Here is a 24,531-nt window from a genome sequence, read left to right as displayed (position 1 = left end):
CCACCACTTGTGACAGTGAAGCCTTGCCAAGAAGAGGGCTGAAGAAATTTGTTGTTTTACTTTTTTCCTGCATTTTACTGTAACCCTGAGATTAGCTTTTTCCCATCATTTATGCTAATCTTCTTGCATCATTACAGCATAGTGATGTAAATAATGGTGGAAAGGAAAAGAGATGTACAAATATTTTTAAAAAATGACTCATTTGACGCCCATGATGCAGACATTGATTATGGCAGAAGGACACATTTTATTTCAAAGAATGTACAGGATATTATTGTCATAAGTAATGATTGTGTGCCATTATTGAGCCACTGAATAATCATCCTGAGACAAAAGTAAAATGTAGAGTTTATATTATGCAGTGTTTACATACCAACAAATTAATGCAATACAGAGGTTAGACTCGACATAAAAAATACAATTCTTTCGCAGTACACAAAATTAACAGTAAACGGCATAAAAGATCACAAAAATACAAATATACAAATCTAAATGTTTTAGTCTTTTCTCTAGAAAAAATGGTTACAAAAACACAACAAAATATAGATTAATGCTTTCAGGGTTGCTGATAGAAATGCAGTGATTCCAACATCGAGATTTGACCAATACCTATGTAGCTGGAGCAGTATTCCAATCCTGAGACTGATGTTTTATTTATTGCCTTTTGCAAAACTTTCACCCTGACCATTTCTAAAGATAAAAATGATGCAAAATTATGTAAGAAAATCACAGGCCAAATTTTCCTTACCAAACACTAATTTTATAAGCAAGATAATGTCTATTCATTAATTGGGTTTGAATCGTCTAACAGAAAAAATGAATTAGACTTAAGAATGGGCTAAAAAATTTCAAAAGCTTCCACAATGACACCACTAATTTAAATGCCTATGAAATGGCTGCGTGAAACAGTTAATTAAAATTGATTACATTTACATTAGAGTTTGACATTTGTACCATCTCCCTCATTTGCATTGTAAGTTAATATTAATTCTATCAATTGCTGTAATACTCAAAAACACAATTAATGGAAGGAATGTCTAGTTAGTATACATATCACTGTAGGGATGATTACTTGAAATGTAATTAAATTGATACCACTTTTGATACAGGTATTGGTTAAATCCTACAACCAGAAAAGAGCACTTTAAATTACAAAGTGTATTCAAGGGTGTCAGGAGTTATGGGGAGAAGGCAGGAGAATGGGATTCGGAGGGTGAGATAGATCACCCATTATTGAATAGCAGAGTAGACTTGATGGACCGAATGGCCTAATTCTGCTTCTATCACTTATGACCTTGTGAAGATCAGTGAATAAATTGATAAGTGGAGGCAAATTCTATATTGTGAAATTTAGACTGATATCCATCACTATTTGTACATTTGCGATGTTGCCCGAGTTAGTATGAGTGTGAATGTGATATAAATGATTAAACAAAACTCTGGTTGTTTAGCAGAAAACTTTTACATTTTATCTTAATATTAATAAAACATATGAATGCATGCCGGCAATGGGTTGTGTATGGGATGTAAGAGCGCAATATGGAAGATGATGGAAAGCTGAAGTAAAAGCAAATGACATTGAAAATGTTTAGCAAGTCAAACAGTATCCATGGAGGGAGAAACAGCTTAACATTTCAGGCTGGTGACCTTTCATTGGGATCTGCCTGACCTGTTGAGAATTTTTCACATTTGCTGTTTCATTTAAGATTTCCAGCATCTTCAGTATTTTCCTTTGAAAATGCGTCTCACTCCCCACAAAGCGGTCGACCTGGTAATTATCTCCTTTATTTGTCTATTTTTATTTCAATGCTTTGACCTATAGTTTCACTAATAGTGTGAACATAATTGCAACCTCTACAGTGTTTAATAGCCACATTTGACAACTGTAGATATTGGAGAAGTGAAAATGTGCAAATCTTGGAAGATGTGAACGGGAACAGTGAATAATAAGCACAAATCTCAGATTTTGAGGATTGAATACTAAGGCAATTGGTCAACCTAATTGTCTTTGAATAAAGAAATTCCATCCTTCCTCCCATCTCAAGATAGGTTACATTGTCTGCATGTATGGGTCATCTCAGCCAATTACATTCCAGAGAAACATCCACAAAGAATTGCAATAATTTAACTCCACTGCACTTGTATACACATTGACAATGTTCCAAGCTGATCATAATATTTTAAGCTATTTTACTTTATGATTTACAGAATTTTCCTTCTGACCCGCACAGACAGGTTGAAAACTACAGAAAATAAAACCTGTCAGCATCCCTTCTGAGAAATTTGAAACCAAAAATAGTTTAGTGTTTTCTTTATCTTCTTTACGCATTAAAATAAATTGCCATGATGCACCAGGAAACAGATAGCCAGTTTTCCAAATGGAACAAATTTAATAAACTAACTGTTATGATCCATTAGATAATTATTGTAGTCTTAAAATGTAATATGTAATACTTGATACTGACGTTTCCTGTTGTAAACTAGCGTACACATTTAAAAAAAAAACATTTTAAGGTATACAGTATTTACTGCAAATGTCAGTAAACGCTACAAACTTTCAAATGGGTAATTCTGGAATTCTGCAAGGCTGCCTCATCAAAAGGGATGCTGTCAACTTCAATTGTGAATGCCGACCATCCTGACAAACAGGTACTAACAGAAGGTGGCAACAAATTCCCCCCCCCACTGGGAGTTAAATGGGATTATCTCCTTTATCAAATAGGTGGAAAGGAAATTTCCATGCATCAAAAAATTCCTATAGTGTGAACATAAAACTATCATTTTTTAAACATTAAAATACATTATACAACCAACAGAATGTTATTAAGGAGGTAAATCTTACCAATTGATTCAATTTGCACTTTTGATAATTTGACAAATGTTCTAGCATAAAAGAACTTTCTGTACATTTGAATGTAAATAACCTGCAGAAAGAAAATGCACCATCCCAGGGAACGAGTTGCAAAAAGAAATTAAAATCCCGCTATGTCTTGTTTAGAATACATCTTATTAAATTGAGCTCAAAGGGTTAAAAGAAATCAAGCAAACAATCAAGAACAATTCTGAACGATCAAATACAAATTTGCAAAATAATTTTATTTGGAATTTTTTTAAATTTAAAAATAATAAAGGCAGTCAGAATTAATGTTATCTATCAGTAAGGGCTGATAGTTCTGAAAATATTAAATTGTTTTTCCTGCTGGTGAAGAATATAAAAGATGTAGTTTCTAATGTAGACATATAGGAATTTTTTTCATGGAAGATTTGGTTACAGCAGTTATTTTACATTTGCATCCAATGGAGGTTTACACAAGTAAAACTGCTAAATTTACGAGACCATAACTGCTTAAATCTTTAACTTTGGTATAATTCTTAAACTTTTACATTTCCCTTTTATCATCTTCCCCATGTCAGTTTCTAGCACATGCACACCCCGTGTAAATGGGTAATGTGGTTAAGATACAAATACTGCATGATTTGGGCAATCATTTACTTCCAGTGACAACACTAAAATTAAAATGTTCAAAAAGTGACTCCAAGTATCACAGTTGGCGGAGGGCTTACTGTCCCTCATGAGCATAATTAGACTCAATTACTGGTGTGCTAGTAAACATGCCACATCTTGGATTTAAATATACTTTTGCGGCAAAAAAGACTCGAGCCTTTCACATACGTGAATGATCTTGAATAAATAAATGTGCTAAAACACTCATGGTTCAGATCATGCTGTGTTATAACTTGATCAGGAATTTGGTGGGTGGGGGAGAGGGAAAGCACACCGTCAAGATTACTGAAGATGCAACAGTTAATTTAAAATTCAAAAGCCAACTCTTATGTCCAATAGGGAGTGCAAATATTAATGATTTAACACAGCAATGTGGATACCGAGCTCACTCCATTTCTGATGCCACTTATCAAATAGCATTTCATAAAATGAGTAAAATAACCACATTTAATCAGATGAACATGAAATGTATTGTGCATAGGTTCCGCAATATATTTTAAAATCTGTTATTAAATGCATACTGAACTATGAAAACCTACTATTTCTTTCCTTGTGAAAATTTCAGCTAAACTGATGTTAGTTTAAGTTAAGGTCATGGGAGATTACATTTTACATTTCAACTCAAAGTGCATAAACACATGTGAACATCAAGCAGAAAGATCATCGGTATGCACAACATCAGAGAGTACATTGGGCAGTTTAGTTAAGAAGCTGGTAAGGAATGATGCTTACGGCATCAGCACTGTCAATTATATAAAAAAGTGCTAGGTGACAAAAAATTTTAATACAAAATATAGGCAAACTAAGGTTACACAAACATATTTTAGCACTAGTTCTAATTCTAATATTCTTTCATATTACCTTCATAAACATGTGTAATTAGTCTTATGCTCTGGGGTCCTCGATCACCAACAGGATAAACTAATTCTCATAGTAGTGCACCAACTATTCTCAGAAATAGAAGACTCCAAAATCCCTCAGTCACTTTTCATCTTTTTCTCAATATCTTTTTATCCATCATTTCAAAAATAAAATTATTTTACAGTTCATCTATTAGTTGCTACGTCCTACTTTGTTTTTCCAATGGCACAAACCTATAAACAGCAGTTGCAAAAACAATACAACTTTAAAGTTTGTCCTCACTACAACTGAATGTCAGCCATTCGGTTCAGCTGACTTATCCAAAGACTAACTGTTTTTTTTTTAATAAACCATGAAACAGAACTAGGCAGGAAAAAAAATTGAAGATTAAATACTTTTCTAAAACAAATGCATGTATAGAACTTGAGCATCATGCAGCAAGGGAAGCAGTATATCAAGAGCACACTATGGTACAATTCAATCAGTCTTTATCTAATCAGTACAACATATAGCAATGAATCAAATATTGGGAAGGATTAGATTAGCTATACACTTTATGTAAAAGATATAGGAATGTCACTCGTGGAGCAACATCACACACCCAATCCCTTTTTGCATGCAATTATATTCACTTTTTCTCAATTCCTCATGTCTGCTCAAAGCAATACAATTGAACAATTGTTGCACCTCAAGAGCATTCTGTTAAATGGAATTTAAAATCCTATTATATGCAGGTTCAACTTGCGTACACTCTTTAGAAGTATATGGATTTAAAACTTGTCAATGGCTACCACAGGACATCATAACATAAAGCCTCTACAGCCATCACTCTTATTTAAGTAATTCTAAATATCAGCAACAATACACAGCAGAATCATTCAGCTTTTGGTGCTCACATAATAAATGTTTGAGCTACTCTATTTAGGCTGTAAATCAGACTAATTTAGTACAAAAACACAAACACCTTAAAACATAGGCATTCAATAGTTTGATCCTCTTTTAACAGTTGCAAAATAATGTTCTTAATATTTACTTACCTTTTTGATTATGCTTATGCACCATAATCATTAAATTACTTTAAATATCTTAAATGTAATTAGAAAATCCATACATTTGACCACAGGTTGCACAAGTCAACTTCCTGTTTTGTGACAATTTAAATTTAAACCACTGGACTTTAATGAAAAAACTGGACCACGCACAACAAATCTTTTGTTCACTCACTTAACTGGGACAGACCTCACTATAGAGAATAGTAATGGTCCGTTGAGTTTTAAACAAAAAAATGTACTTAATAACATTTGTGTTTTAACTAGACAAGAAAAAAAGGCATTGAAACAAACTCCTATGAAAATTACGATGTCCAATAAATACAAAGTCAAACCTCTTGCAAGTGAATGGACCTTTTCATTTGCTAACCAGCAAACCTTTTAATCAATTCCTGGCTTCTGTAATCACGATTGCATGTCCCCAAATACTGTCTGCCTTCTACACAAATAACTGTCCTTCTTGAAATGACATTAACAAATGTCTTTAACTGATAACATCAAATCAATATTATACTTAATGTAATATTAAATTTGCTTTGTTGAGAATGAAGTAAAAAAAAAAAAAAAACAAGTTTCTCAATTGGGGAAATGAAAATTAATTTGTATTATGTAATATATATCAGGCTTATGTACACATTTTTATTGCAGGTACTTCAAGAGTTTAATTTTTCATTCTTTCATACAGGATCACTAAATGCAGAAAAAACATGCACTGCATGGAACATAGTACAGAATTTACTGGATATCCCTTAATTTGTAAAAGCTTTGCAGCATCAAATCAACCCAAATGCTCTTCAAAAATATGAGCTGCTAAAAGCATCCTCATTATTTAAAAAAAAAATCATCCTGCCATATGCTCCGTTGCTACTAATGCTTCAGAGCCCGATCTAAGCTCTCTTATGCTGCAAGTCATTTGCATAAAATTTCATAAGTACATTTCAATACATTAATATAACTGGTCAAACACTATCAAAGGCGGTGCCTTAATTTATATTCCGCAAGGATCATACAGTTACTTTCCAGCGTTTGAACGTCCTTCTATTGAAAGCTTGACTTCCTGTGATATGAAGGATGGTCGGGTGGACATTTTTGTCTCCTCTGTCTGAAAACTCTCTCTTTGGAACACCGGAGAGGTCCAGCGACTCTGGTAATTTGGGTGGCTGGGAACTCCGGCGCTTTCAGAATCCGTGTGCAAATGCTGCATGACCGAGTCCTTAGAATAATTTCTAATCTCAGAGTTTCTACGTATGTGGGCTGAAACCTCTGGAGGAGTTAAGACAACCTCAGATGTTACCGTGGTCCTTGACTCAAAAGGTGAAATGGCATTGATTGAAGATGCTGGCTGGGTAGAGCTCCTGCCAGAGGATTGCGCGCTGAGTGATATACAAATATTACCCACTGTAAGCCTTTGACATGAGAGTCCAAAGAGGTGTGCAGTGCGGTCTGGGTTACAAGAGGACCAACCCTGGCCAAATACAAAGAATGGGTGCTCTGGAGGGACCTCTACACTCACCTATAACACAGGAAAAAAAAAAATCACAATATCTCACCCCCACAGTAAATTTCAGTCATGAAATAAAATAAATGTTATTTCCTCTTGTTAACCACCCACACTTTATCTTTACTATTACTAAACTTTCCAAGCTGCATTTAGTTTAGTTTAGAGATACAGGGTGGAAGCAGGCCATTCTGCCCACCATGTCCGCGCCCACCAGCGATCCCCGCACACTAAAACTGTCCTTCACACACAAGGGACAATTTACAATCTTTACCAAAGCAAAAGAGCCTACAAACCTGTACGTCTTTGGAGTGTGGGAGCAAACCGGAGCTGCTGGAGAAAACCCTTGCAGGTCACAGGAAGAACGTGCAAACTCCATACAGGCAACACCGCTGGTCACAATCCACCCCGGCTCTCTGGCTCTGTAAGGCAGCAACTCTACCGTTGCGCCACTGTGCCAGCGTCATAAATGTTTAAACAAAAGAAAAGCTAAACTTTATTGTATCATCCCTTCTATGGGCAAACCAAATACCTTGTCTCTCTGTATGGTGTCTGGTAATCATACGGGTTTTAGTCACAAACTCACTACTTAGAAGGAGCAAGTGAGTTCGATTACCTCCACCTACAATTTGGCTCCAAGTCAAATACTATCTTGTCTTGGAAATAGGTCACTCGATTAAAATTCTGAAACTCTCTAGCAGAAGCATGGCAGTAGACAGTCTGCCATATTTAAAGAGGGCAGCTCAAATCGCCTTCTCAATTAGCATTGGCCTTCCAAGTAAACTACACATCCCATTAATGAAAACAAAGTGTAAATGGTACTTGCTTGGTAACTATTATTTTTAATCCAACACGTATATCATTGAGGAGATTACTTGCAACATACTGAAGACTCACCTTTGCTTTATGTTCTCCTACAGAGAAATGGAGGATGACATAGCCGGCTCGCTGGCTCTCCTCAACGTCAATGAGTGTGCTGGAGTCAATTTTTAACCCAGTGCTAATTTCTGCGCTATGCACAAAGTCCTGTGCTTGCAAGTCTTCTACACGTTTCAGTTCCCCATTTGCTAACTGGATGATAGCACCTTTCATAAAGTGTGATGGAATATGCGTAGTTGGGGACTGCTGGACAAGGACAGGCTGAAGAACTGGTACAGTGGGCTGTGATGCTGGAACTGGAACCACTGTACAAACACTTGTTTGTGCACCAAGAGGCCTGTGAATTATGGGTTCTGTAGTTACAGCAGCAGCATTAACCAAGGAATTTGCAAGAACAGGGGCAGCAACAGGCATTAATACTGGCTGCCCACTGGCTAACACCATTGTTTTATGCAAGTGCCCACGTTGATCATCCAGCATTTGCCTTTTGAGTCCTGTGGTAACATGCTGTTGTGCAGGCAGATATGTAGATTGTGGTAATTCTTCACTAGAACAAAACTCTGCAAAGTTCTTACCTGGAATGATTTGCAAGTGGTGTCTTAATTGCTCTTGGCTTTTGACTGAATTCTGTGAAACTTTCACATGACTTAAGAGTTCTTTCCTAACAACTACAGGACCCTGAGATCCTTGTGCATTCAAACTCCCAACTACTTGCTGGACTTCTAGGTCGGTGTCCGGTGTGCTCCTTTGTGCTGGAGAGGTAACCTCATTCCTTGGTTCTCTATGAAAAGGAAAATGGGGACTGCCTCTAGCTCTCTCATTTGGCGAGCAGGATAACTGCACATCTTTTCTGCCAACATTATGGGGTGCCTGAAGTTCTATAAATCTTTCTTGTCGTGGCCATTTCTCAAACTTTTGATGGTTTGAAGTTCCTTCACCTCGGTTTGTTGAGACTTCCAACATAGTTTCAGCAATTTCTTTGTCTTTTGCCACCTGAAAGCTATATCTACTTTCATGAGAGGTATCTAGATTCGGTACTGCTGTAGTAAATGACGTATATGACGGCGATAACAGCGAGGGTTGAAAATGAACCCTACCATGGGCCATACCTTGCGACAGTTCTGCTGTGGAGAAGTGAGCCAATGGTCCTTGTGGAGTCAAATTTTGTGCAGGAGAACCAGTGGCTTTGCTATAGGTTTCTGTAGGAGAAGACGCCATTGGAGGAGGAGTAACAGCCTCGGCCATCATGGAAGGATACGAGACAAGATGGGATAAATGAGAGGTGGGAATGCCCATGGTAGAAGAAATTAGTGGATTTGGCAGAATCCCATGAGACACATACGGAATCGTATATGGAGCTCCTACAAATTGCAGTGAAGCATGGGGTAGCTGGGTGTAATGAACAGGCATATATGGAACCCCATGGGTGCTGAAGAAGCGGAGATGCAATGCTGTAACCTGGTGAGAGATGCCCCATGTTCACCAATGAATTTTGAGCATTTAGTGAATAGCTTGCAGAAGGTACAGCCAATTTGTACATCATACTATACTGATCCACTGCCACTCCAGGAGAGCTTGCACCATTATCAGCTCTCACTCCATATCTCAGTGTTGTTTGATTCTCTTCAGCAGCACTTTTAGCCCAATCAGCATCACTCACAGTAGTAATATTGGATGGCAAAGTATTATTTTTTAAGACCTCCTCACCTCCAGTACTATTCTGCAGAAGTTCTCGTTTCTTTGGTGGCAGGCATTCTTGATTTCGCTCATAAGCAGGTTTCATATTGTACTCTGGAGTATTTTTGTTTTTACTTATAAATATCACTGAGGAAAGTCAGTGAGAGAACAAAGATATCCTGGAGCTCTCCTCAAACCACGCCGACAGGAGCCTAATGAGTCAATGGAGAGAAAAAGTACGTAAGTGATAATAAAACCAGCAAAGGTAAAAAATGGTCCCATTAAAAAAATATGCATTCTCAAATTAAAGTAAATAGTTTTTCAAATTTATTCTACTCAACAAATTTGATAATTATCATTGGCAAAATTAATAAATGTCACTGCTTTAGTAAACAGAGTACGTATTAAAGATAGACACAAAAAGCTGGAGTAACTCAGCAGGTCAGACAGTATCTCTAGAGAAAAGGAATAGGTGACGTTTCGGGGCAAGCCCTTCTTCAGACTGAGAGCCAGGGGAAAGAGAAATGGAAGATATATACAGTGATATAAAGAGATATAGAACTCCATTCGAGGATCCAAGCAGTCGTTCCAGGTGAGAAAGAGGTTTACCTGCACCTCCTCCAACCTCATCTATTGCATCCGCTGCTCTAGATGTCAGCTGATCTACATCGGTGAGACCAAGTGTAGGCTTGGCGATCGCTTCGCCGAACACCTCCACTCGGTCCGCATTAACCAACCTGATCACCCTGTGGCTCAGCACTTCAACTCCCGCTCCTGAGCCTCCTCCTTGGCCAGAGTGAACACCACCGGAAATTGGAGATGCAGCACCTCATATTCCGCTTCGGCAGTTTATACCCCAGTTTATACCCTAGCGGCATGAACATTGACTTCTCTAATTTGCGGTAGCCCTTATTGTCTCCTCCCCTTCTCAGCTCTCCCTCAGCCCTCTGGCTCCTCCTCTTCCTTTCTTCTTCCCCCCCCCCCACCCTGCATCAGCCTGAAGAAGGGTTTCGGCCCGAAACGTTTCCCGTTTTCCTTCGCTCCATAGATTCTGCTGCACCCGCTGAGTTTCTCCAGCACTTTTGTCTACCTTCAATTTTGCAGCATCTGCAGTTCTTTCTAGAACAAATGAATGAAAGATATGCAAAAAGTAAAGAAGATGAAGGAAAGATGGAGCCCGCAATGTTACTTTTTGCATATCGTTCATTCATTTGTTTTATCTCTTTCTAAATCACTGTCTATATCTCTCGTTTCCCTTTCCCCTGACCCTCAGTCTGAAGAAGGGTCTCGATCCGAAACGTCACCTATTTCTTTTCTCCAGAGATGCTGTCTGACCTGCTGAGTTACTCCAGCTTTTTGTATCTATCTTTGGTTTAAACAGCAACTGCAGGTCCTTCCTACACAGCGTATCAAACTTTTTCCAAACTCTATATTGCCTCAATGAAATGTTCTGGCTTCAATCTTTATGTACACCTTTTGAGGCTTTGGTCAGGCTTTGAGCCACTCAATAATATTATAGCTGAACTTCTAAATCAACTTCACTTTCCCGCCTAATCTCCATATCCCTTCATTCCCTTGATGCTGAAAAGGATCACTGATAATAGTCTTGATAATGATTATCACACCACTGGTAGATACTTCAGATGATTAACAACACTGACTTTCTTCTGACTGTCAAGTGGCCAGCCGCTGTGTTCTACAATACACAATTATATTTTCACCAGCAGGGAAACAGTCTTTCAGCACCAATCCTGATGTCCTCTCAGAATCTTTTAAAAAAAATATAAACTACTTTTCATAACCATTTTTTCTCGAAATCGTAAAGCTCAGCTCCTAATATCCCAGGAATCAATCTAGTGAGACATGGTTGCAGTCCCTCCCTTCTTTAGGGAGTGACAGCTAAACTGTACACAGTACATCAGATATATCAAAGCCCATCAAATGTTCCTTACTTTTCTACCTCTTTTTTATCTCTTACCATAAAGAATATGACTGGCTCTCAGTCTGAAGAAGGGCTTGCCCTGAAATGTCACCTATTCCTTTTCTCCAGAGATACTGTCTGACCTGCTGAGTTACTCCAGCTTTTTGTGTCTATCTGTGATACGCACTCTATTTACTAAAGCAGTGACATTTATTAATTTTGCCAATGAAAATTATCAATTTGTTGAGTAGAACACTTACACTTCTAAATGATTGTTGTATCTGCATCTCAGCTTTGTGATCATAACACAATCTACAAATTACTCTGAATTCCAGCATTTAACAGTTTCTTGCCTTCTTAATAAAAATAAAACCATTCTTTCACATGGTAACTATTAAAATGGTTAATATCAGACTTGATTCATGGATAATTCACCCTCTGGACATTTCACGCTATATACAATGAAACACTGCTAAATACACATGCAGCTGCAAGGAAGTAGATATGACAATAGGGAATACTGGCAGGTGTCCAAAGAGAATAAAACACAGGCCAACATTTTGAATTCACTCTGTATTGAAACAGTAAACAACTTATCCACTTCTGGACATTAACAGTCACATTTCAGATCCGAGATGTAAAGTACTCTTTCTAAAGGTAATAAGATGTCCGATCTACCCTCATTTATGGCCTTCAATGTTCCAGTGAGGATAGTTTGTAAATGGGATTAAGAATTAATACAGCGGATGGCACAGAGGCAGGCACAGAGGTTTCTTTATGGCAGTTCTGTTGCCCTTTTTCCATATATTCTAATTTTACATTTTATTTGGATCACGATCTCTCTCCCTCTTTGTTTGTCAGAACAGCAAGAGACTGGGAAAGGAGCTTGCAGGTGGTCACGTTCCCACACCCAAGATCCTCATCCTGTTGGATAATAAGAGTAGGTGGCTTGGGAATTGTTGTAAAAGAAACAAAGACAAAAGAGATTACAACTTCTGGACTCTGGAACAAAAATCAGAATACTGAAAGAAATCAGATCAAGCAGCAGCTGCAAAGACAAATATGCATGCCAATGTTACAGTTGAGACCCTAAGAACTGTAAATGTATTACTCAGTATAGTTTATTGCCGTCATATGTACTGAGGTACAGTGAAAAGATTTTTTAACTGCGTGCAATCCAGTCAGCATAAAGACTACATGATCAACACCGTTCACAGTGTACAAGATACAGGATAAAGGGTATAATGTTTAGTGCAAGATAAAGTCTAATAAAGATAATTCAAATGTCTCCAATGATGTAGATGGGAGATCAGGAACGCTCTCTAGTTGGTGGCATTTAGAAAAAAAAGACACAAAGTGATGGTGTAACTCAGCAGGTCAGGCAGCATCTCTGGAGAACAAGAATAGGTGATGATTTGAGTCGGGACCTAAAGTAGAGTATATTGAGATATTACTTATCTGGAACCCAAATAAGGTCAATAAGCATTAGGGGTGATGGGTAAAAATGGCTTGGCGTTATTTGTAACATGGCAGGTGTCATATGGCTGACCTCAAGTTTAAGGGGAGGTGATTGAGAGACACTGGCCAGGACTGTATACGAACAGTTTCAGCAGCAGAAACAGAATCTACTAACGTTACAAAGATAAAAATTGTGTCTGAAAATGAAAGAGGTTGCAAGACAAATATTCAATTTCTTAGAGATGCCTAGGAGATGGGATTAAAGTTAGAACATTGTATACGCTTGTAACCCATTCATAGAGAGACTATTGCCTGATATCAATTATGCCTACAATTACTATATGTTGATTACAATTACTACAGCCTGAAAAAGATGTCACAAATTTTAGTTGTACCCATCAAACATGCATAGTACATTGACAGTTATAGCTTACCCATGAGAGTGTCTGAGACCATTGAGTGCCCAAAGCGCAGATATGTTGCGTTTCCCAGCTTTGGCATCTTTCACCTTGAGCACAAAATTAAAAAAAAATTCAAATATAGTTCTGATATAAATGATATGCAACAACATTTTCAAATGCACCATGTCATATTTTATTCATACACATTAAATCTTAGAAATAAAATGAATTACCACATAGTGAACCTTCAATTGTTTAAGAATATTTAAAATAATGCCAATCTTTTAATCAACTATGGTAGAACCAAACAAAGCAATTTCTGCCATACTTGTAAAGATGAAAAGCAAAATTGAATCATAATAGACCGATCATTTTTTTATCAGCAAAGATTTCAATAAGTCTAAGTCTAAGTCATATACAAAATGTAATTTGATTTCTGAAAAAACAAATCAGTACAAATATGTAGTTGTTGCTTTCATATGCAAATATAATATGTAAAGTAAACAACAAAGGTGAATGGATGATCGCCAGAGTCATTTAGTAAAGAGGAAGCAATTTATACAACACAAATATTTATATAGAGTCTTTAAGGAACAAATATGTCATGACACTTCATAGGAATGTTATAAAGAAAATTTGAATCAAATTCTGGTTGCTGCAGTTTAGCAAGGATGTGACAGTCCATGAGTGGGTGAAGGAACGGTTTACAAAAATTGTTCCAGGCATGAGTAATTTCACTATAGGACTGAAAACGAAAGCTGGAGGTTTTCTTCTTGGAGAAAAGAAGGTTGCGAGAGGATTTGATTGAGATGTGCAGGATTATGACAGGTTTCGATAGGGTGAAGAATGAGAGGCAGATGATACAAGAATTGGGGAACAGAATTTAATGTGTAGGACGGAACTGCAGATACTGGCTTAAATCTAAGACAGACATAAAAAGCTGGAATAACTCTGCAGGTCAGACCGCATCTCTAGAGAAAATAAATAGTGGAAGTTTCAGGTCGAGGCCCTTCTTCACATCTGAATAGGTGATGTTTCGGGTCGAGATCCTTCTTCAGATGTGAAGAAGGGTCTCGACCCGAAACGTCACCTATTCCTTTTCTCAAGAGATGCTGTCTGACTCGCTGAGTGACTCCAGCTTTTTGTGTCTAACACAGAATTTAAAATTGGCCAAATGACGCAAGAGGCTTGTGAGAAAAATCGTTATTTAAACTCAATAGTTACAGTCTGGAACACACTTCCTGAGAGGATGGTGGAAAGAAATTAAATCATTGCTTTGAAGAACTACTGGAAAAACACTTCAGAGAGAATAATTTTCCAGGATGGGCGGAAGTGCAGGGATTTCTCTACTTGAAGCCAGCATAGATTTTTGGGGGATAAACACAAAAAGCTGGAGTAACTCAGCGGGACAGGCAGCATCTCTAGCAAGAAGGAATGGGTCATGTTTCAGGTCAAGACCATTTTTCAGACTAGATTTTTTCAATTTTTAGGGGCCAACTTCCATCGGGTGGCGCCAGCAATGGCTGCCTCGCCAACAGCCTGTCTATCATTTCTTTCTTTTGTGTTTAAAAGTACAGGTGCACAACCTTTTATCCGAAGATCCAAATAACGAAAAGCTCCGAATAGCGGACATTTTTTCGGTCCTTGAAGAAAGGTCCTTGAAGACGTTCACCGAGGGCGGCCCGCAGAGGTGACAGCGGAACCTCCGGTCGGTCCTCGAAGAAAGGGGAACTAAATCCCCATTCATAAAAGAGGTGAGGGATTATTGCGCGAGAGGGTTAATAATTGACAATCTGCTGCTGCCTGCCCGCTGAGTTAAAAAGTTCCCACGGTAGACACGATACACAGTGTATCGTGAGTCTTGCGTGGGAACTTTTTAAACTCAGCGGGCAGGCAGCAGCAGATTGTCGCTCCCTTCAGTTTCACCCCACCTACACCCCTCTGCTACCCGGCCATGTGTGTGACCCCTTCCCTCCCCTCTCCAGCTCCCCGCCCATTGCACCGGCGCAGGGGTTTTGCACTGTCTTCACGTCGGAGTTGCCAGCAAGTCAGTGCCAGTCACCGGAGACGTCAGGACCAACGGGACACCGGCCCCCAGGCCCACTGCAAGCACGGAGATCCTAGAGACCCACAGCCAGCAGCAGCCCAGCCCCGTTCCAACTCCAGAGGAACACGCTCCCCGTAGGGACAGAAGCTGATGGTGTGCAAGGTACGTCTTGGTCTTGAGGTTGCGGATGAGGCGGCGCAGCTCGGGCTGTGACGTCTCCGGCCACCCCCCTCTACAGGAGCTGAGACTGGGAACTGTGGGGTTGTTTGCAGTTGCAGAGGGAGGGGGCAAGGGCGGTACAGTTCCCAGTTTCAGCTCCATTCCAGGGGGGTGGCCGGAGACGTCAGGACCAACGGGACACCGACTGCAAGCACGGAGATCCCAGAGACTCACAGCCAGCAACAACTCTAGCCCAGCCCCACTCCAACTCCAGAGGAACCCGGGTTGCGGATGAGGGGGCGCAGCTCGGGCTGTGGGCGAACTGCCACTTGTCGCCGTAGCGGCCCATCGGGGAGCGGATTCCTCTGGAGCTGGAGGGACAGGGAGACACAGCGGCTTTTGAGAATGGTGGGCAATCACTTCCAAAGTTCTGCCCACACAGTCAGTACACCTCTCCTACACTTGTCTCCTGCACTAAGATCATCTCGCAGAGAATGATCCCAGCCTAACCCTCCCTATTCTCTCCTATTCTGCAAGAAAAAACTACATTGAAGACTCAAACTCGCGATCGAGTAACTGCCGGGATCGAGGCGCAAACTCGCGACCTTGCGGATATGAGCCGAGCACTCTACCACTGCGCCAGCCGTTAAAATCTACGCTAAAAATCTTCCATTCCGAAAGCCGAAAAATTCTGAATTACGAAAAGTGTCTGGTCCCAAGGCTTTCGGATAAAAGGTTGTGCACCTGTATATGTTAAATGTATGTTTTTAGTGTTCTTTAGCTTGTTTTATGTGGGTGGTGGTAGGGGGGGGTTGGGCGAAACTTTTTCTAATCACTTACCTCGACGGAGATGCGATTTTTTTCCGTATCGTATCTCCGTCCGCACTGCGGCCTAACATCGAGGAGTTGGCGGCCTTTGCTGGAGACCGATTTTGAGAGCTCCATCGCGATCGCCTGCAGACTTACCATCACAGAGCCCGCAACCCCTTTGCCAGGGATCGACCTCGGCGCTTGCGGATTTATCTACATGGAGCCCGCGTTTTCTGGTTAGAGACCGACATCGGGAACTCCAAGCCGCGGGAGCTTCGACCGGCCCGACGGATGGTTCGTCTGCCCCCACCGTGGGAGGGATTCGAATGGGCAAATGCATTATACACAGTCTCCTAGACGAGGAACGTGTGGTCCAGAAACAAGAAGGTTTCGGGAGGAGTGTAGAATTTAGGGCCGAGGTAGTTGATGGCAAATTGACAAAGGTAAAATAAGAAAATGAATGAAAGATAAGAGGCCAGAACCATAAGAGTACAGCTTCCTATCAGAGTTGTGTGGCTGAAAGAAATTATATAGATAGAGAAAAGCAAGGACCCAGGGAATATAAAAACAAGAATTAAAAAAAGGAAATATGACAACTAGAAGCTGAAGTAGGCTAGGAAACACAGGATAATGGGTGAGCAGCACTTTGTTTATGCGTGGATTTTGGATTGGCTTTTTCGTTTGGATATGGTCCGAAACGCAGATATTGAATTTGTCAAGCATTATCATAGATTTGACTTATTTAGTCATTCAATTTATCGAAGATATTCAGCATCTTCAAAAAGAGAAAAACAAAAGTATATTATTTCCAAATGTCATCCCTTTTCATAACTTTCCTGACTTAGGCCCAAATTCGGAGTTCCGCAGGGGTCGTTGCTGCGGCCTCTACACTTCACATTGTACATTAATGATTTGGACGAGCGGATTGAAGTCCTTGTGGCCAAGTTTGCGGACGATACGAAAATAGGTGGAAGGGCAGGGACACTGCAGAAGGACTTGGACAGGTTGGGATAGTGGGCAGAGAAATGGCAGATGTAATATAGTGCAGCAAAGTATGGCGTCATGCATTTTATTGATAGGAATAAAGGCATAGACTATTGCTAAATGAGGAGTGAATCCAGAATTCGGAGGCACAAAGGGACGGGAGTGCTTGTGCAGGATTCCCAAAAAGTTAATCTGCAAGTCGAATCAGTAGTAAAGAAAGCAAACTTAATGGCCGCATTTATATTAAGAGGGCTTGCATACAAAAACAGGGATGTAATGCTGAGAATAGACAGAAAAAGCTGGAGTAAGTCAGCGGGACAGGCCCGAAGGAATGGGTGATGTTTCGGGTTGAGACCCTTCTTCAGACTGGTTAGGGATAAGGGAAACAAGAGATATAGACAGTGGTGGAGAGATAAAGAACAATGGATGAAAGATATGCAAAAAAGTAACAATGATAAAGGAAACATTACATTGTAAGCTGTAGGGTGAAAATGAGAAGCTAGTGTGACTTGGGTGGGGGAGGAATGGAGAGAGAGGGAATGCCGGGGCTACCCGAAGTGAGAGAAATCAATATTCATACCACTGGGCTGCAAGCTGTCCAAACGAAATATGAGATGCTGTTCCTTCAATTTGCTGAGGCTCTAGAGGGCACTGGTAAGGCCACATTTGGAATATTGTGAGCAATTTTGGGCACCATATCTGAGGAAAGATGTGCTGGCTCTGGAGAAGGTCCAGCGCAGGTTTACAAGAAGAATCCCAGGAATTAGTAGGTTAACCCATGATGAGCATTTGTCGGCACTGGGCCTGTACCCGCTGGAGTTTAGAAGAATGTGGTGGGGGACTTCATTGAAACTTTCAGAATAGTGAAAGGCTTGGATAGAGTGGATGTGGAGAGGGTGTTTCCACTAGTGGGAGAGTCTAGGACTAGAGGTCATAGCCTCAGAATTAAAGGACGTTCTTTTAGGAAGGAGACGAGGAGAAATTTCTTTGTGGTGAATCTATGGAATTCTTTGCCACAGAAGACTGTTGAGGCCACGTCAGTGGATATTTTTAAGGCAGAGATAGATTCTTGATTAGTACAGATGTCAGAGGTTATGAGAGAAGACATGAGAATGGGGTTTGGAGGGAGAGATGGATCAGCCATGATTGAATGGCAGAGTAGACTTGATGGGCTGAATGGCCTAATTCTACTATCACTTATGACTATTAGTTCAGAAATGCCTGAAAATACCTACAAGCAGGGATAAAGATGGGGGAAAAAAGTATCTTAAAATTGGAATAAGATCATTTAAACTCGCATAATGATGTATATGTTTGAAGATTAAACTCTAGACTTAAAGAAAGGCACGTGCAATTTACAGTCGGCAATTGATTTCATTAAAATGCTATCAAGCACTCACTTTTCCCCCCCCCTGTTTTCATGTAATTAAGACAAAGATTTGGGGATTGTAGGAATACCATAGGCATTGGTGAATGGGCCTCAACTTTATGACTTGGATGAAGACTAAAGAGACAGCAGATGCTGGAATCTAGAGCAAAAACAGAATGCTGAAGAACTCAGTGGGTCAAGCAGCATCTCTGGAGGCAAAAGTTGACATTTCAGGTCAAGACCCTGCATCAGGACTGAGAGGGAGCAGAAAAGACAGCAAATTAGCAGAAGGGGATAGAGGCTGGCAGGTGGCTGGAACCAGGTGGGGGAGGGAGAGGAAGCACAGAGGCTGATTGGTGAAGCCAGATGGGGAAGGGATAATGGAGTGTGTGTGTGTGTGTGCACGTAGGTGTGTGTGTCTGTGGGCGTGGGTCTGTGGGTGTGGGTCTGTGGGCGTGTATGTCTGTGTGTGTATGTGCATGTGCACACGCGTAGGTGTGTAGGTGTGTGTGAAGCACCGGACTGAAAATGGAACAATTCAATATACACGCCACCGGCTTGGAAGATACCACAGCAAAAGGTTAAAGTTTGTCTTCCAATTTGCATTTGGCCTCCCTGTAGCAATGGAACAGGCAGAGGATACAGACAAGTCAGCGTAGGAGTGGGAAGGAAAATTAAAAGCAACCAGATATACCACCGAACCCCTACACACTAAAAACCATCAGCCCATCTAGTTCCACCTATCAGGTATCCATGTCAATTTCATCCCAACACCTGGCTACTCAATTTCCACTGGCACACCGGAAAGTAAATTGCCAAGGGGACATAAGGAGAAGTAATGTAGGAAAGCATGCTATTGCCCATTTTATCATTAAAAAAAAAACTGTATATTACCTAAATTCTTCAGTGTCCCGAGGGACAGAGGGAGTTGCACACTCTACTGAAGATCAACACAAAATGCTGGAGTAACTCAGCGGCACAGGCAGCATCTCTGGACAGAAGCAATGGGTGATGTTTTGGGTCATGAACCTTCTTCAGACTGAAGTTGCTCCAGCATTTTGTGTCTAACTTTGGTGTAAACCAGCATCTGCAGTTCCCTCCTACACATTCAGATACTCTACTGCATGGTTTACAAAAAGGTAACATGCAAGAACAATAAGTAATTAGGAAAGTTAATTGAATGTTGTCATTTATTGCTAAGGGGAACTGAATTCAAATGTAGGAAGGTCTGCTGCCATAATGTAGGGCAATGGTGAGGCCACACCGAGAGCACTGTGTGTAATACTGCAGGACCATACTAATATCTGAAAGTAGCAGGTTGTCTTATTGGGAAAAAGATGGACAGGCTAGACTTGTATCTGATGGAGTTTAGAAAAGTGAGAGGGGACTTGATTGAAATAGACAAGATCCTGAGGGGACTTGACAGGGTTGATGCAGAGAGACTTCCTTTCATGGGAGAATCAGAGATTTCCTCTTGTTGGCGAATCTGGAACTGAGTGTCATTGTTTTTTAAAAAAGGTAACCCATTTAATAGACCTGTCTGCTAAAGGTGGGAGAAGTCTTGATTAAATCCATTAATTTAATTAAATAAAAATACCTTGATTAAAAACATTAGCCAAAAAAAAACACTTAAGAAAGAGAGAACAAACGGGAGAGAGGGACAGATATGTTTGAATGCTCATTTAGCTTACGGGAGGTGCAAAGTTTAGATATCTAGCAAAATATGTAAATGAAAAGGATCATTCTAGGGACATCAGCATAGTATACTGACATATGACAATGGAAAAGGAATGAATGGCAAATTAAATTCCATTTCATTATATGTGAAGCACATATTTTGCTTAATTATACTTTCGATGGGAAATAGTTTTCTGTTCTGAAAAAACAAGGATTTATTAAGACAATAAGAGAGGATATAGTAGAGATGCTGCCGAATGTGTACAAGTACAAACCTGAAATATTGAAAAGATTTGAACTATCACCGTACTTTGCTTTTGGATGAGTACTGAAGCAATTTGATAGCAACTTAAAATTATTAAGGAATGAGATAGGGAAGAGTTGGCAAATCCTTCAATATTTTATCACAAGCTGGAAAGTAAAAAATGTAGATGCTGGAAATCTCAATTTTCTGAACAGCAAAATGGAAATGGAAATCGTTCTGTTGAAAGCCCATCATTCTGATACGTTAGATTTGTTTTGTTGTACGAGCCGCCAGGAACACTCGATCTGGCCCAAATCCTGTCACACACTTTATGATTGACATCCATGCACTCAAACAACTTGTGGAGGACAAGCAATAGTGTTTTTCCAAGTCTGAGGATATCCCAAAAATTGATGTTGAGAAAGAGATGAAAATAGATTGTTTTGCAGTGATATGGGAATATAGAGAAAGGGGAACACAATTAAAAAGAGACCATGTATGGATGAGTAAAGAGATAATTCGTTTTCCGGGTCAGTGATTGAATCGCAGATAATCTCCATCTTTAAGATAAGGTTAGATATATATAGCCAAAGGAGATGAAGGAGTACGTGATACAGGATGAAACTGAATATATAGAAATATTGGATTGAAATGCCTGCTTCTGTGTCATAATTCTACGTACAACAACAATAATAAATTATTGTGGCACAGTGGCGCAACGGTGGAGTTGCTGCCTTACAGTGCCAGAGACCAGAGTTCGATCCAGACTATGGGTGCTGACTGTACAGTGTTTGTATGTTCTCCCCGTGACCGTGTGGATTTTCGACGAGATCTTCAGTTTTCTCCCACACTCCAAAGGCGTACAGGTTTGTAGGTAAATTGGCTTGGTATAAGTGTAAATTGTCCCTGGTGTGTGTAGGGTAGCGTTAGTGTGTGCGGGGATCGCTGGTCGGTGCAGACTCATTGGTCAGAAGGGCCCGTTTCCACGCTGTGCCTCTACACTAAACAAAACAACAATAATCTGAATTTATGAAGCAACTTTAAACTAGCAAATTTTCCAAAGGTGGTGTTATCAAACAAAATATGACAATGAAAGGGCAAAAACATAGTAGAAAAAGAAATATTTTAAGGAGCAACTTAAATGAGCCGAGAGAAATTGCATGTTTGACAAAGCTATTAATGTTTTAAGTAGATAACTGAGGCAAGGTTACAATCAATGTTATGGAGGAGGAAAAAGATGGTTGTAAATTATAGGGTCATAGAGCATGGAAACAGACTGATGATCAAACACCCATCTACTACAATGATCACCCCAAGATGAAAAATAACACGCGTTGTAAGTAGTCTGGATCATGTACACTGATAAGGGAGAGTAAAACATCCAATGGCCTTGGAACAGTTTTTATGGTAAATACCAAAGACAATGGCTTCAATATTTTGATTGTTTGATTACAAAGACTTTTTCACCAATACCGACCGGATGTGGCTAGTAGTATGACCAATCAGAAATAAGCAAATAGACCAATTGAAGTGATAAGAGGTGCAACTGATGATATCAGTATACACATTAAGCATGTGTATATAGGTTTGTAATATCCTAGCAATCCATTTGTAGAACCCATTTTCCTGCTCATTAGACCCATCTCTAATTCAAGCAGAAGCTCTAGCAGAGGTCCCTGCCGAGTACCGGGCCTTCTGCTTCCAAATGACATGCTCCCCACAGAAACTACCTGCTAAACCAACAATGGAATCTTATCACAATGGATACAGGTTGGAGGTTTTCATTGATGGGTGACTCTGGAATGAAGAGTCACTATTTAAAAATTAGGTTATCTATCTGAGACAAACTTGTGGCATTTTTTACTCTCCCTGAGTCTCGAGTATTTAGAAGAGCAGTGGAAATAGACCTCTTGAAATAAGAACAAGGCAGAGGTTGTTGGATTCCAGAAAAAGGGATGTGAAAGATGTATGTACAGGAATGTCACTTTGAGCTTACTACTGAGTTTACTTGGCCACCATTTTACGGAACAATATTCTAGACTTGCAGGGTAAAAGTGGTCTAATCCTGCTCCTAATTTGTCTCAAAGGGGCCGTGACCTTAAATGTGATCTATCCATATTCTCTTGAAAATTGGCAATCTTAGAGAATATCAGAAGTAACAATACAGAAACAAGAAAATAAGCTATGAATATTGTGAGATTGTCAGTACTTTTCTTCAATGACGCAGTGTGAAAACAAAGGTGCACATCTTTGCTTCTCACTTAGTTAATTTTGATCCTCTATCTCAGAATAATAGCATACTCATATAATTACTTCACTTTAGAAATAAATACAATGTCCTTAACTGCAGGTCCTCTGGTATGTAGCAGACTAGGTTAGATTTGACAAACAGCCTTCCAACGTTGATTAAGGCTTCAATGTATTTATACACACCTATAATCTGTCAAGGATGCTAATCTGGTTAAATATTTTCGGACCAGTTCTTTGCTACCTTCTTTATCAAGAGCCAATTTAGCACAGGCCAGAAATCCAATCAATTACGTATTGTATTAACGTTTGTACTCGGGACTACATTCCCGTTATGTTACCAATTCATCGGGACGCTACAGTTGATGTTTTACTTTCATGCTCTATTAAAATTATTTGCATCATTACAAACAAAACCAAACTTCAAAACCGATTACTGTCTATGTAAAACTTACGCGTTTATTTTAAAAGTTAGTTCCCGGAACAGACACTGTCCCTCTAAACCTGGCCGAACGGAGAGCATTTTGCAAATCTCAAAGTTGCCGACAGGCCCAGCAGGAAATTGGATTCCACTTTCAGATTTGTAAACTTCACCAAACAGGCTGTCAGAGCCCATTTGTTGTCGCACTTGTTTCTTTACCTGCAAATCTCATCCTGCATCTAAGAGCCTCTGGGAATTCATTGGTTTCTCCCTCTCCGCGATCGAGCCTTTGATTTTCTTTCGCCCGCAAATTAGAAACTCAGAGAGAAAAAAAAACTTTACATCGACAAACACCCGGGCGCGGGCTGATGGCGTCACCCGCGGTCCAGCCTTGGGGAGCTGCGGCCACAGCGCCCCCAACAGCACGGGCGGACCGCACCGCACCGCACTCACCTTCTGTGTGGGAAGGAAGTGCAGATCAAAGATCTTAGAGCTTTGGTTCAGATGCTGGTTTGCACTGAAGATAGAATCAATGTTGTAATGGAGTTACTGAAGGTAAATCTTAAAGGCAGAAATCTTAAATCTTAAATCTCAAATCTGTGTAGGAAGGAACTGCAGACACTGGTTCACCCTGGAGATAGACACAAAAAGCTTGAGTAAGCTGGAACCAGCATCTGCAGTTCCTGCATGCACATTACCCTGAAGATAGCTATCTTCATCAGTTTAGTTTATTGTCACGTGTACCGAGGTACAGTGAAAAAAAACAATTAAAAAAAACTATCTCCAAAGTTGTATTATTAGTAAACTATTCCATTCTTCTTTATCATGTATTTTTCCCTTATTCTCTATATAAAAAAACTAGAAGCAGAGTCAATATACAACTGACAATATTAGCAATGTATGACTGACTGATATACATGAAATGTTTTTATTATGATATGTACTTGCTTCTAATAAAAAATATTAATTAAAAACAAACACAATTTAAAAAAGTATGGCTGAAAGAGATGTACATAGGAGATAAATAAAGACTGGATTTATTACACAAAGGAAATGTGAGATACGAGGATGGAATGGCTGTTATTTGAAATTATTGAATGTAGTGATGAATATCAAATGTTGTAATGCAGAATATGAGATTGTGTTACTTGTGCCATTCCTTCTCTCCAGAGATGCTGCCTGTCCCGCTGAGTTACTCCAGCATTTGTGTCTACGACGTTAACTTTATGCCGGCACAGGCAACTTTTTTCTGCAGGCCTGCATTGGCGTCTGATAGCACTTCAGTTCAAATGTGTAGGAAGGAACTGCAGACACTGGTTCACCC

General features: G+C 39.8%; 1 protein-coding gene across 1 annotated transcript; it reads right to left on the bottom strand.

The window, feature by feature from the left end:
* Positions 1-215: 215 nt before the first annotated feature.
* atxn1l (ataxin 1-like) lies at positions 216-23,601 on the bottom strand. The gene is given in 5 exon segments (XM_055648993.1): positions 216-6,928; positions 7,811-9,217; positions 9,219-9,681; positions 13,283-13,356; positions 23,427-23,601. Coding segments are annotated over 3 exon segments (2,265 nt in total). The 5' UTR covers positions 9,576-9,681; positions 13,283-13,356; positions 23,427-23,601; the 3' UTR covers positions 216-6,427.
* Between the last annotated feature and the right edge of the window lie 930 nt (positions 23,602-24,531).

This window comes from Leucoraja erinacea, chromosome 17 (genome assembly GCF_028641065.1).
Source record: "Leucoraja erinacea ecotype New England chromosome 17, Leri_hhj_1, whole genome shotgun sequence".
Lineage (NCBI taxonomy): Eukaryota > Metazoa > Chordata > Chondrichthyes > Rajiformes > Rajidae > Leucoraja > Leucoraja erinaceus.
The sequence above is the reverse complement of the archived record's forward strand: the minus strand, read 5'-3'. Positions and strand labels throughout refer to the sequence as shown.